General features: G+C 38.4%; 1 protein-coding gene across 2 annotated transcripts in view; it reads right to left on the bottom strand.

Moving 5' to 3' along the window:
* Positions 1-911: 911 nt before the first annotated feature.
* Positions 912-15,314, bottom strand: part of LOC149140781 (scarecrow-like transcription factor PAT1) — an 81,145-nt gene continuing 66,742 nt past the window's right edge. Inside the window, exon 2 of one of the 2 annotated variants that reach the window (XM_089446207.1) lies at positions 912-2,497. In XM_089446207.1, the coding sequence (XP_089302333.1) occupies positions 1,188-2,375 (1,188 nt within the window). In that variant the 5' untranslated portion in view covers positions 2,376-2,497 and the 3' untranslated portion in view covers positions 912-1,187. The remainder of the gene's footprint in view (positions 2,498-15,314) is intronic. The other variant, XM_089446206.1, reaches the window with a different exon arrangement.

The raw sequence follows: 15,314 nt of genomic DNA, 5'->3' as shown, positions 1-15,314 counted from the left end.
AAACAGATCTATATATCTATGTGTACAAGATCAGCGTATTGTTTATATGGATCACAGAAACTTGAATTCAGATATTACATCATATGTTGGAAAAACAGATCTATATATCTATGTGTACAAGATCAGCGTATTGTTTTCTCTAAATTTATTTTTTAGCCCCAAAACAAGAATCTTAATGATTGCAATCTTTGAGGTCTACGAATTTCAATTTTTTCCCTTAACACCCGATTACAGTATGACTAAGCTTCTAACTGCTAGCTCAACAAAAATCGTAATAATTGTAGTCATTGAGATTCTGCCAATTTCAATTAAAAAAAAAGGAAACAAAGGCCAAATACAGTGTGACCAAGGTTCTAACTGCTAGCACCATAGAAATTGCCATTAAATTCAGCAAAGAGAATTAAGCGAATTACGCAAATTTGGTTATAACTTCACATTGTTTTAAAAATCAAAATTCTTTATAACTTCAAATTCGACTAAAGATGAGTCAAATTAAATGTCAAGTTTGTGTGTTTAAGTTTAAAAAAAAAAAAAAAAACTCCTTTAACAAGTTTTTTGCGATTTTTATAAAATAAATTTGCCTGGCCGATTCGGTTCAATCATGGCAATTATGCTTTCTGAACCTCGCAAATTTACTCCCTGGCGTTTAACATTGAGTGAATTTCAACTTTCTTCCAAAAAAATATACTAAATGAGACAATTAAAGTTCTAAGTGTTACCAGAAACTCTGAATTTGATCAAGTTTCATGCAGATGCTGACAAGTAACCCATTAGTGTACATTTTCTCATGATTGAAATATCTAACCAAGATGTTGAGACAAATATTTTCTATCCACTGCACAAGCATTCCGAACAATACTGCTGTTTGGCCACTAATTTTTAGTTAAGCAATCTGTTTTCTCAGGTATATGTTTCAGTTCTTGAAACGAGAAAATTGATTAATTAATAAAATCATGCGCAGAAATTTTCAGTTTTGGTAAATCCCAAATACATATCTTGCAAATAACTTTAATTACAATTTTGGAATTCAGCCATAACAGCTTTGATAATCTTGTGGCTAAGCAACTCTTTTCATACATACATGTCTATCGATGAAAGATGACATGCACTGCTAAATGTTTTCAATAAGTTAAGCCCAAGTCACATGACAGATACTTACCTTCACTAGGAGAGGCTATGTTAACACATTACTTCCATGCAGAAGACACATACAAGTCCCTGCCTAACCAACCCAGATAAAGAACATCATCCTTTTCTACCACCCTGTAATTCTGATTATAAGACTCCAAGGCAACCTTGATAGTGGCATTAACACGTGAGCTTAGAGCGTGAGATTTAAAGCCAGCCATAGTCAAACGGGACCTCCACTTGCCAAAAAGTTCATGCCTTTCCACCCTTTCAGCACCTTCACATGCAATAATATTCACAACATCACGTGCTAGACAGTGCTGCTCCACACTGACACGCTCTTTGCTTTCCCTTGGCAGAGTTAAATCCAAAGATTCAAACATAGCTGTATAATAACTTAAAGTCTCCATGAATCTTGGAAAGAAACGTGCAGTATTAGTATTAGCTTCTTGCTCCACCAACGTTACCACACTTGGAGCAAAGCCTTTCACCATTCTTATAAGCCGGTCTCGATGGTTATTTGTACTCACACTTTCATCAGGTATATGATGGAGCACTAAATGAAAATTTACAGCCAATGCTTCCCCAGGTCGAATATCAAGCATATCAGCATGAACGTCAGATGCATACACAGGCAAAGCATGAAATTCGAAAGGAACCTGACAAGTTTCAGCAAGCTTTGATAATCTTTGGCCAACCAATTGTAATCCTTGACCCCGAGCAAACTCTGATACAGGATCATCCACACCAGTAATGCGAACATGAGGTGAGCCACCTTGTCTCGCTGCAAATGCTTGAATCACTGGTACCCACTGGGTACCTAGAGCAATCTGAAAATCAATTATGTGCACCCTGTCTTTGTCATTAAGAGCTTCTACAATGACAGCATTCGCAGACATATGCCCAAATTTGAAATAAGGACAAATTTTGTAGAAAATTTGCATGTAAGAGAGGAGTTCGGCACTGGTAGGCTCCTTGCATTTTAAGGTTTTGCAAATATGTCCTCCTGAAAACTGCAACCTTGCTACAAGAGCTTCTAACATATATGCACCTAACCTTTGCATTGGATCCCCAAATATAGAAACAGCTTGTCTCAACTCTGCAATCAACTTATCTGCATTACGGTTATCTGCAATAGCTTTTGCACATTCAATGAGCAAACATTTTATATCACCTTGAGGGATCTCTGACTCTGGACTCCACTCTGAATTAGATGGAAGGTTATGATTCCCATAGACTTCTTCCATATTTGCAGGATCATCACCTTTAGCCCTCAAATGTGCTGTTGCTATCTCCTCTGAAATCTTGAAATTTGCTGGCTGCTTATTGTCACCGTAACAATTTCCAGCTGGGTCAGCTGCATCCTCTGCTGAATGGAAATATCAGGAATCATATAAGTCTGTGAGTGATGTGAAAGATATAGGACTGCCACTAGATAAAGATCGAATGCATATAGAGATCTCATGTGAATGTGCAGTGGTATATGGGATACTTTCATGATTGTATTTTTGGCCTTCACAGGAACCACCATTGTGTGAAGGAGAATATTGGATTAAATTATCATTCATTTTGGTTTCTTTCACCGCAATAGAATTCTTGACTCAGTACCTTGAGGAAAAAGAGGAGAAATAGGAGATCTCTGATAATCTGCCTTTTGGGATCCAGCCATATACTCACCAGTCATAGATGTGTGATCAATAGCAACAATGGAAAAAGGTTTTGATTTTTCATAGGGGAGAGAAGCTAGGGTTGTGAGAGTTTGAACCATGGCCTGAAGAATCATGATCCTGGGGGTTATTGCAGCATGATTGCTGCATTATTGTGCAGTTTTTTTGAATTAACTGCACCCTGACTAGCCTGTCTGGCTGTGGCCTTTCGATCACAGGGGAGGCAACATGGCCTCACCTGAAAAAGTCTTTGTCATTGTTGCCTCTGCTACTGTCCTAGAGAGTAGTGATGATGATGAAAGTACCCTGCAAACTTGTTCCGAAGGTGTATCACAAGGTGATGACCTTCCCCCTAATATTTAATTTAGGGATTCTGGATATGATAGTTTATATAATTTGTCCAGAGCAGGCTCCATCCTAGGATAACTTGCAGGGCCAGTGCCCCTTAATTCAATCATCCGAAACTGGATTCAAGAGGTGTGGGAATCACAGAACTGGCATTACATCCATACCTGCAGCTTAACCAAAGGATTTTCCCTAAGTTAGTTCAATGACCCCTGTTGCACAATTTTTGTCAAAGTTCCAAGGAAGCAGAAGTGCCAATTTTTTCAACGGGATCGGATTATCTATCAGTGGTTCATGTGTCATTGTAAACCCATTCTGCAAGTTATATAATATAAATGATGGTAGTAAGACCGTGAATATATGTAACAACCTAGGAAAGCCTATTATTTTGGTGAGAGTTTCATCCTAGGAGGTTTTTCGTCTCACTGATTTATTTGTGTTTCTAAACACGGATGGTCGGCAGAGTTTTTCCGTCCAACTTCACCCTAAAACTAGCGTGGAATTGTTCGTCAAAGTCTTAGGTGGATCTTAGTGTTCTAGTCGAGTCGTATGTAAAAGTGATTTGGGAATAATTTAAGCTAGTTGAATAAATTATTTTATTACAAATCACTTGGTCTACTAAATAATATTGTGTCGTAGATTGGGTATGTAATTTGAGGGTCTAAGCCGAACAAGCAGTCCCTCTTTAAGGGTTGAAATTGTAAATCTTATGTAAAACATATCTTAATGCATGGTCTCTCATACTTAGACACCATGGTTAAAATATTAGAGGGTGAAAAAAATAACAAATCCCCTCAAGTGTTAATTAATTAATTTTTCTGACAAAAAGTAAATTAAATCCTAAGCCTGAAAATTAATTAACTAGAGCCAAATTAAAATGTCCTAGAAAAATTAAATACTCCAAGTGGAAAATTCGTGGATATCAAAAGAATTAATTTTTGGAGGCCCTCCACCAAGGAAATTTTGGATATTTCAAGAAAAATGGACCCTTGGACTTTGGTGGTTAAGTCAAAGTCAATTTTTTGAGGAAATTAGCTCAGAATAATTAATTTTGAGCTAATAAAAATGGAATTAAATGATAAATTCGAAAATTCCTCAAAAATAAAAATTCAACGGCTAAGATTAAAAGATGATCAAGTATTTTTTGACAGTTGAGATTATTTTGACAATGATCAAGCAAACTAGCCTTTATTTTTCCACATGGAGGATTTATCTATACATTAAAGTCATTTGAGTCTCTAGCCATCTCATTTCTAGTTACGAAATTGTTGATGAAGCATTCATGTAAACTATTGTCCCACTGGGAACTATTTTTTCTATCATAATAAAGGCTTTGGGGTGCAATTCAAGGTGTTCCATGTTCATTGATTTGTGGTATGCATTGACTACGGACTTTCCTATGTTGTGTTGATAAATGGTAAGATTTGTTTTTCATTAGATGAAGATAAAGTCATTCTATTGATAGTTTTGGGCTAATCTTAGGTGATTTGATTCGCCATATGATTAACAGATTGTCTTGAGATAAATACAATGTTTGCAGATACTTCAGTCCTTGGTATCCAAGTTCACAAATTGTGGGCAAGAATCAACTTTGTTTGGATCCTGAATATTTATGTGGTGGATTAAATCTTCACTAAGGCTATAGTGTGCAGGGGGTTTCTAAAGTGTTTTTTAGTCATTTATCAAAGAAAATAACCATAAAAAATTATTTCTCAAAAAATTCAATTTTCAAAACCCTTGTATATTTGTAAATTTTGTCAATAATTTTGTAGATTAAATTTGTAAAATATTTTGATAATTTGGGTTTTGGGGCTTTAAGATTTTGTATATATTTGGGGTTTGGGTGTTTTATTTCCATTTATGCAGATGAAATCAAGAGAAGAGGCTGAAGTAGAGTTAGATCTAGGCCCTTGATGGTAAGATCTAGTCTTGAGATAAATACATAGTGTTTGCAGGTACTTCAGTGCTTGGTATCCAAGTTCACAAACTGTGGGCAAGAATCAACTTTGTTTGGATCCTGAATATTTATGTGGTGAATTAAATCTTCACTAATGCTATAATGTGCATGGGGTTTCTAAAGTGTTTTTTAGTCATTTATCAAAGAAAATAACCATAAAAAATTATTTCTCAAAAAATTCAATTTTCAAAACCCTTTTATATTTGTAAATTTTGTGAATAATTTTGTAGATTAAATTTGTAAAATATTTTACTAATTTGGGTTTTGGGGTTTTAAGATTTTGTATATATTTGGGGTTTGGGTGTTTTATTTCCATTTTTGCAGGTGAAATCAAGAGAAGAGGCTGAAGTAAAGTTAGATCTAGGCCCTGGATGGTAAGATCTAGTCTTGAGATAAATACATAGTGTTTGCAGGTACTTTATTCATTGGTATCCAAGTTCACAAACTGTGGGCAAGAATCAACTTTGTTTGGATCCTGAATATTTATGTGATGGATTAAATCTTCACTAAGGCTATAGTGTGCATGGGGTTTCTAAAGTGTTTTTTAGTCATTTATCAAAGAAAATAACCATAAAAATTTATTTCTCAAAAAATTCAATTTTCAAAACCCTTGTGTATTTGTAAATTTTGTGAATAATTTTGTAGATTAAATTTGTAAAATATTTTGCTAATTTGGGTTTTGGGGTTATAAGATTTTGTATATATTTGAGGTTTGGGTATTTTATTTCCATTTCTGCAGGTGAAATCAAGAAAAGAGGTTGAAGTAGAGTTAGATCTAGGCCCTTGATGGTAAGAACTAGTCTCTACAATTTTTTGCAGGGTCAGGGATTGGAAATTTTGCAGCAAATTTCAGATCTGAAGGAAGAAAATTTTCTGAAGCCGAGTTTTTGAGTTTTAGGCCTCTCGGGCCTAGATATGGCCTCTCCAATGCCAACGCCCCCCTTCTCAGCCTTTGCGCCAGCCTTAAAAACTTTTGCATCATCCTTTTAGCCCTGATTAGGGTTGGCCGTAAGCCCTAGGGGCCTCGGCCTTCCCTCCTTGGCCCTGTGCTGGGGTTTGTAGGTCGTTTTTGGCCTATTTGTGGCCTCAGGAAGCCTCGGCCTCCTTCCTCCACCCTAGACAACTGCCTTTGGTGTAGGCGTGGGCTTTTCAAGCCCTATTTTTCCCTCTAACCTTAGTCGTCCAGCCTTGTAGGCCCTTATCCCTTCATTGTTGACTTTCCTTGGCCTTTTTCTTCCTCATTTCCCCTTTCCTCAACCTCCTTATCCCTCAACACTAGCCCTATTAGGCCCAGCGTTGGCCCTCCTTGGCCCTAATCTACCCTAAATTCACCTCTGATTTTTCTAGACTGAATACTTGGTGGTTTTGCGGATTTTGGGCCTCAAAAGATCTATTTTTTAGGTGGAAACTTGATCCCAAAGTTTCAGCGAATTTTGACCAAGGGATCTTCAAGGCCTTGGGCATAGGGTATGATCTCTAAACCCTAATTTTCACGGTTTTATTATTGTTGTAAGTTTTAGTATATAACAGTGATATTATAAGCTCTAAAATCACATTTAAATTGAACAAAATAACTTAAAATTGCAAAATTTGAATTTTCCTAAATTTTGGCCACTTCGGCATCAGGGTCTAGCCTAGATATAAAGTTTTGTTTGCTGGAATATTCTGAATAAATCACTAAATCAGTTCTGAAATTTTCTGAACAACACACTCTAAAAGGCTTAAAAACTTGATTTTTCAATTTTGGTAATTTTTTCCATGTTTTGGCTTAATTTTGGCATTTGTTCAAGCATTAATAGCTCACTGTTCATGCACTTTCCTTACTGCTGTAATTAACATTTCAGATCTGATAAAACAGTGGCAAAATATATCAAGAGGGCTAATACATCTGATTCTTAATTTGGCTAATTTTATTTGGTAGTTGGATTTCTCTTTATGACATTGGGCAAGCATATACACTTTGAATTTGATATCTAAAGCAAATTTACTTGTTGTCGCAAGTCTCTTACTGTTTTCATTACAGTCACTTATTGCTCACATGAGGATCATTGGAACATAAAGTGCGTAAGTGTTTTCATAATTCTATATTTTGTTGTTACTTGTTCCTAGCATTTACATTGTGGAAGTGGCTAACGTTGTGTTTGTCTTGTGATGTAATATTTTCTTTTCCTGATAAGGTCAAAATGGACGGAATCTACCCATGGTATTTACCATGGTATTTGCCCATGGGATCTACCCATAGTATTTGACCTCGTTTTTCGAGGGAAAAATAATAAAATAAGGTTTCTAGAGAGTCCCTCGAACCTATTAAACGGGATAGGAGCTAGACATTTGGATCATTCTGACTTGTCTATCTATTTGTGTTTTGTCGAGTACTTGGCATGGTTAGTTCTAGCTTGATCCCGGGACAAAAACCTTGTGGTGACATTTGTTGGTGGATCCAACTAGGGTTCACGTTTGTGCTTCAGTGTCTTTATTTTCTTGTTCATTGAGCAGTCGTGTATGCTGAGGTAGGGGCTCCATTATTTTGCTTGTATTTGGGCATGTCTCGTTTCCCAAGTATTAATTGAAACAAGGGCTGCATTTTTCCAGATCCCTTTGTGTTCAGTGTCTTGTTTTTTTTTTTTTTGAGAACACCTAAATGTGCCAGATTTGTTGATTATTTCGTTGTTTGGGATCTTACAGTGGTATCAGAGTTGTGCATCCTGCCAGCCTGAGGGTTCTATGCAGGGAACTTCGATGGGATTTACTCTCACCCTAGCCAGCATATCCATCTTCGGTGATATTTAATATCACCCTAGTTGGTCCCTTTTGGAAGTTTTCCTACCTGCCAATTCAGAGGAACGAATCTAGATCCATATTGGGGCAAAAGGCTTCACGAAAAAACAAAAACAAAAACAAAACGAAACAAAAAAACATTTTTCCAAGAGTTTCGCATCTATCAGTTTTTTTTGGGTTTGAGGGCATTGGTTTTGAGTTTTTCTGCAAGTACATAACAACTTATCTAAGCAAACCCATTATGATCACATTGGGCCAGGCCAAGTGATTTGTACACCAAGTTGCAGCAGCCTGTGGGAGGCCGAAAACCCTTGCATAAATCCAAATAGCACACAAGGATTGATCGCGGTCATGGGTTGATCAAAATCATGCACCTAAGGAGAAAACTGAATATATATATATATATATATATATATTGATAATGGGGCAAAAGGTTTCACGAAAATAAATTAATTAATTAAAAAAAAAATCCAGGAGTTTCACATCTATTAGTTTTTTTTGGGTTTGAGGGCATTGGTTTTGAGTTTTTCTGCAGGTACATAACAACTTATCTGAGCGGACCCATTATGATCACATTGGGTAAGGCCAAGTGATCTGTACACCAAATTGCAACAACCTGTGGGAGGCCAAAAACGCTTGCATAAATCGAAATAGCACACAAAGATTGATCGCAGTTGTGGGTTGATCAAGGTCATGCACCTAAGGAGAAAAAATATATATATATATATATATATATATATATATATATATATATATTGGGGCAAAAGGTTTCACGAAAAACAAAAAACAAAAACAAAAAAATCATTTTTCCGGGAGTTTCGCATCTATCAGTTTTTTTGGGTTGAGGGCATTGGTTTTGAGTTTTTCTGCAGGTACATAACAACTTATCTAAGCGGACCCATTATGATCACATTGGGCCAAGCCAAGTGATTTGTACACCAAGTTGCAGCAGCCTGTGGGAGGCCGAAAACCCTTGCATAAATCCAAATAGCACACAAGGATTGATCGCAGTCGTGGGTTGATCAAGGTCACGCACCTAAGGAGAAAACTGGATAGATATATATATATATATATATATATAAACGCCTCATGGAGATCCTAACGTAGACAAAATATCACCGTTACTAACAGTGGCAAGGCACAGTAGATTTTGGGGACCCATCTGTCATCGGTGAAAAACATAAGGGTTGCAAGACCACCACCAAGCGGAAGGTCGCTAAATCAGAGCCACAACCGAGGAGTTAAGGATTCTACAGTAGATTCGGCCACCGTGGAAGCACTGGAAGGAGTCAACAAACGATCAAATTAAAGTCAAAACTGTGAGGATCACATCGCAGGGTCGTGAGGCCATTTGCAACAGTGTTGGATTCTGATAGTACGAGAGCCCATAAAACATTACTACATTTGCGTCATCTTTTCATCATAGGGAGAGTTTATCTTTGACCATTGCATGATACATTGAATTGCAGAAGGCAAAACTATTCTTCTTACTGGTAGCCGAGTGGGTGACTGTGTACAATCTTTTGAGGCGATCGATTTGAGGCACTAGTGTTTGTGGCAGAAAGAACCACATCAAGTATTACCAAGGGGAGATAAGATCTAGTTTTAAATTATCCTCAGCAGGTCGACTCATTCAAAGATTGTCTGAATTTCACTAAGATAGGCAGATCTAGTTCCTCCTTGCGGATCAATTCCTTCGCTAACAGGCCGCAAGATCGTAGCATCTCAGAGGACAGAGGATCTGTTAGGAAGTAGATCCACGCCATTTAACAATTGGTCATGGTGATTGGATTGAGAACAGGAAACGATCTTCAGGTTACAAACAAAAATTCTGATCTCTTGAGGCCACATACGGCACAACACATCATATTCTATCAGCCGCCATTGAAGAGTTCCAGGGGAGTACACAGACATCTTTGTGGCTTAGTCTCAAGAGCATTAGATGTGGAGGTCGGTACTTGGAACGCAGTTATGACTGTGAGGATTGGTACCTGGAGCTTGAACGTGTTTTGCAAAGGCGTTGTATGAACCAGGTGGGCCTTGTGGCCGAGAGGTGTGGATGCATCATCCAGGAAAGTGTGTGTCGGGGCCACCAACTCTTGAATAGTGGACACCAAACTGGGAGGTGCCATAAACCCTTCACACAGGTGATCGAGGGCCGAGCGCGATACATACAACCAAAATTCATTATGTGAAGTTAGAAACATTGTGAAGCCTCACAACAATCGCCGAGACTGTCCAAGGGTGAAGTTCGAATTTATGAATTGATAACTTGAGTCTGCAGGTCGAATTCCCCGCAGCTTGGGCACCATAATTATTTAAGGCCAAGACCTATCTTTGGGAGGCCGATTCTCCATAATGCCTAGAGGACCGAGTTTCATGAGACCGAGAAGGGTATTTAGGATTGGGGGTCACGTGGGGGACTAATCCGAGTTCTCATTATCAAGGAAGAGCAAGCCAAAATATCGTTGTGGTGAAGTCTCTAAAACCGTGGGCCTATGTGCAACCACATATATGAGATAATACAGGGGAACTCAGATTGGAACCGATTAGGACCTCGTGCGGTTGCTACCTCGATAGATTCATCAATCGCGATTCACAACTGAGTTATAATTGAGGAGTATCTTCAACGTTGACGAAACCGAACACTTGGATATAATTTTATGGTGGGGCAATTTCTTATGGTATCTTATTCTACATTCATGCGCTTAGTTCAAAGCAAAGAGTGTATGTACCCCTCACTCATAAATAGATGCTCCAATTTCATTTACACCCATAAATTAGTAATTGTTTAAGGATAAGAAAGTTGGGCTTTTACGATTCTCACCATAATTTAAAGGTTGATGGAAGATTCAATGGTGGTTGAAAAAATTTTGTATATTTTTGCATATTTTGCTATTTTGGTATACAGGAAGATGGGCTTTGAAGAGACCCTAGAAAGCGCCCATAAACTTCTGGACAAAATTTTAGATGAAATAAAAGAAACATGGGGGGATTTTCTGAAAGATACCACTTTAGATCAGAATAGCAAACCTTTCTCAAAAAGGGTTTATGCCATTATGCAGCTAAAGCATCCATGGGAAGTGAAGGAAGGACAGATTAGAGGGGCTAAGCTCTTCACACTTGGCTCTGAATTGCAACAAACAAATTCAATCATAGACCTTCATAAGTTGGAAGAATTAGACACATGTCTGTCTAGGGTGGGGCAAGCTAGAATGGAAGAAACTCAGTTGGGCTCTCAAGCCATCCATGTTTGGATTAGGACAATCCAAACTTTGGGAGCGTCCTTATGAAGAGGTCAGGCTCACAATTGCTTCTTGTCTCAGCAGGATCATAGCGTTAATATCGCCACTAATGCCTTACAATAATGATACCATGAGAGATATATTGCAGTTGATAGTAAAATCACTTTAGGGGTTGAACAACATCATGCTTCCTACCTTTCAGAAGTGGCGCGGAATCTTAGAACTCATGGTAGAGTTTAGCTTTGGAACATTCATGTTGAATATGGAATGTGAGGACTTGATCTTTCAGGTGTCCCAGAACTTTTACACCAGCATTACATTAGCTCATCCAAACAATATCAAAACAAGCATGCAAAAGATTATGTCCTTGTTTTTAGAAGGAGATGCTAACATCTGCAAGATACTAAGATCCAAACTATTGTCCATTTGGAGGAAGAAACTAATGGTATCACTAGCAGCCTATGATCTAGCCGAGAAGTTGGTCATGTAAAGCATAAATTTGCTCATAAGGGTGTTGACTAATAAGGAGCTTAAAATGATTGACGGAGGAAGCAAGAACAAAGGTAGTAAAACTTGCAGCAAGAATGAATTAAGAAGGAGAGGACTATGTTTGATTTGTAAGGGACCTTGGGCAGTTAACCATTCATGTCCAAGTGATAAGGAAGCAACAAACGCAGAAGCCGCAGAACAGTTAGAGACTCCTTCAAATCATAGGGATTCATCCATAGTTGGGTTCACCGATTTCAGGAGAACACCCATAAAGGATCCGAGAAATCAAGTACAAATGGTGAGCAACAACATAATGTTTTTTAGAGAGACATGCAGGACAAGCTAATGATAATCAGTCAACTTGACAATGTACATGGGGAAAGAAAGGAGGTAATTCCTCCTAATGATGTGGTAGGTAGACTCAGGTACAATTGAGTCCATAGATATCAAAGAGGACGTCCACAAAGTGTATGAGCAATCAGGTGTAGATAACAGTCCACCAGTGCATCCATGTTTGACAACCAGAGAAGGTGAACAACTTCAAGGAGACTCAAATGAGGGGCCAGTATTAATAAACTGACATGATGAACATAATGATAAGGGGCAACATGAAAAATATAATATGCAGAATGAGCCATTTCTAGAGAATCGGACAAAGATTCAAGCTGGAGCTATGATTGTTGAGCATCTGGTACAGACAGATATAAAGGAATTCAACAGGGCACCAGAATTGCCAGTAGGGGACTTTCAAGAAAAGATCATGCATTTCAAGACAGATCTTATGATGTTGAAGCAAAGAGTATGGACAGTCCGAGACACTGTCTTACGGGAGAATAGGAAAATTGATGAGCTCATAGGGGTATGTGCTGAATCAACAACGAAGCTATCTAGTATTGAGGAACAACTCAAGTCCCTCACAAGGCAGCAAGATTGGGAGTTCCAGAGCATCCCTCTACAGGTGTACATAGATAAAGCTGGCAGCACTACCAACCCGCCTTTATACATTGGGGAGAGCAACGCAGAGTTCTCGAAATGGATCGTGTTGGGTGATCGAGTGGAGCAGCATAAGTTGAGCATTAGGCAACATCAGCATAGAAGATTTGTTCCATGTGCAGATATTTATCCTTCCCACGACATGGATTGGCGAGAGATTATGAGTTGGTACTCTATTGATCGGATGATTCTTAGGAGTATACTCTTAGCCAAGGGCATATCACAACAAGGGCCCTTAGGCACAGGCAGTGATGGAGGGTTGAGGTGGTATCATAACCCACAGGTCCCAGGATTTAGGTGGCATTAAGATCCAGGTGAATCTATTGAGGGCAGAATTGGATGGGGGATTGTTTGGGATCCAAGTATCGAAGGATCCATTCTGGATCATTTAGCATGGAGGCATGAAATAACGCACTAGTTTGTATGGGATCCAGGTATCAGTATATAGATGTTTTTGTTGTGGATAGAAGTGGATCGCTTGAGGGCAAGCAATCTTTGGGCGGGAGGATTTGTAATATTCCCTTTTCCTTATAAGGTCAAAATGGACGAAATCTACCCATGGTATTTTCCCATGGGATCTGCCCATAGCATTTGCCCTCGTTTTTCGAGAGAAAATAATAAAATAAGATTTCTAGGGAGTCCCTTGAACCTATTAAAAGGGATAGGAGCTAGGCAATTGGATCATCCTGACTTGTCTATCTATTTTGTCGAGAACTTGGCATGGCCAGTTCTAGCTTGATCCCAGGACGAAAACCCTATGGTGACATTTGTTGGTGGATCCAACCAGGGTTCACGTTTGTGCTTCAGTGTCTTTATTTTCTTGTTCATTGAGTAGTCATGTATGCCGAGGCAGGGGCTCCATTATTTTGCTTGTATTTGGCATGTCTTGTTTCCTAAGTATTAATTGAAATAAGGGTTGCATTTTTCCAGATCCCTTTTTGTTCAATGTCTTGTTGAAGTATTTTTATGAGAACACCTAATATGCTAGATCTGTTGATTATTTCGTTGTTTGGGATGTTACATGTGAGTTTATGTGCTATAAGAATTCATATTTCACATCTAATAGGCTCACTCACTAAAAGCACTTAAATCATAAATAATAAGTCGCTTAGGCATATTGGTATCTTGTGAATCCGGTTGAGTTTCTCTTAATAATTGGCATTGAGTAATAAGATCACACATAATCTTGTTTGGAAACATCTTTGGTTCCAATCTGAGTTCCCCTGTATTAACCAAGGGGAACTCAAAACAGTTAAGGGATAGGTTCAACTTATACTAAGCATTTAATCTAAAATTAACCAACACCCTTGCATCACACCTAATTCTTAGGAATTCCATCTCATATAGGTTAGTTTATCATATTAAGCATCGGGTGTCTATCCGGTTACTTGGTCTAAATTTGTAATAAGCAAGAATTGTGACTCCATAAGGCACTAGTCTCATCTCTAAATCTAATTAAAACAATAAGTCTTGCTAACTTTAACCAAGTAGTTGTCCCGGGGGGCAGCTCAATAGATAATCAGAGATATGTGAATCATTGAAACTCAAGAGACCTAGGTTCAAATCCCCCTGTTGCGACCCAGTTTATGGAGAGGAGGGCAAGCCATAGACCCCCAGAGGTTTACTAGTGTCAGGTTGGCTATTGGGTTCCTCTGGGTCACAACCAAAAAAAAAAAAAAAAAAACTTTAACTGAGTAGCTAGGCCACTCATTCGTGTCTCTCAAGCAAGTTGGTTCCCAACTCATTTTCCTTCACCTCATTCCATAGGGACTACCCCCGATAGCGTGTTGTTGGGAGACAACTAGAACAGAGTGGGTGGGGATCAGAGTGATAGCCCCCGCCCTAAGTGATTGTTGCAATGCCTATACAATCCAAGCAACAACATTTTTTGGTGTTGTTGTCTAGGACAAGTTTCTTGTTGCCGAGGTTTACGATAATTTCTCATAGTTTTCTAATCATCTTTCATCTTTCCATTAATCCCGCCAACGCCACACTTTTTGGCACCCTTCTTGCATCATTCTTCATCTTCTCATCACCTTATCTTTTGTTCTCTCACTAATCTTCTCATCTTGTTCATTCACACCATTAGCACCTGGACATTTAGGTTGGTTTCCTTTTTTGGGTGGTGACTCCACTTTTTCATCCATTCACAAGAATGTACTCTAGAAGAAATCTTGGTAGCTTGGTTAACCCCACTCCCAACCCTGAAAAGGTTCTAAGAGCCTGGTTAAACAAATTACATTCTAGAGATCGTTTAAATTTTCTCGGACAGGAAACTCTCCTTGATCTCCATTTGCTTTTCATCAACCATCCTATAAATCAAGACATCATGGGGAACTTCTACAAGCCTTGCAACTTCACCAATATTCAAGGATATCCACATGATTTGTCGAATGAATCCACTATATGTTGCCTCTCTTCTAAGGGAACAATGTTATTAATGTTGAAAGTGACATAAAGAAGTTCAACTGCTTTATCCAAGGATTCGCTCATGCTACAGCTTATAATCACGAGGATGTTCGAATGAAATTATTTGTGCCTTCTCGAGAAGATGATGCTCTCGATTGGTTTCAAGACAAAGTTGACAATGCCTTCAACTCTTTGAGATCCCTTCTTAATGCATTTAAAGATAAATATGGAGATAAGAGGGGGGGAAAGTATTTGGTTAAGGAATTCAACACTATCAAGAAAAGAAAAAATGAAACGGTTGAA

The sequence above is a fragment of the Pinus tabuliformis genome, chromosome X (assembly GCF_031772625.1).
Source record: "Pinus tabuliformis cultivar Carrire ecotype Pingquan chromosome X, CPIR1, whole genome shotgun sequence".
Taxonomy (NCBI): domain Eukaryota; kingdom Viridiplantae; phylum Streptophyta; class Pinopsida; order Pinales; family Pinaceae; genus Pinus; species Pinus tabuliformis.
The sequence above is the reverse complement of the archived record's forward strand: the minus strand, read 5'-3'. Positions and strand labels throughout refer to the sequence as shown.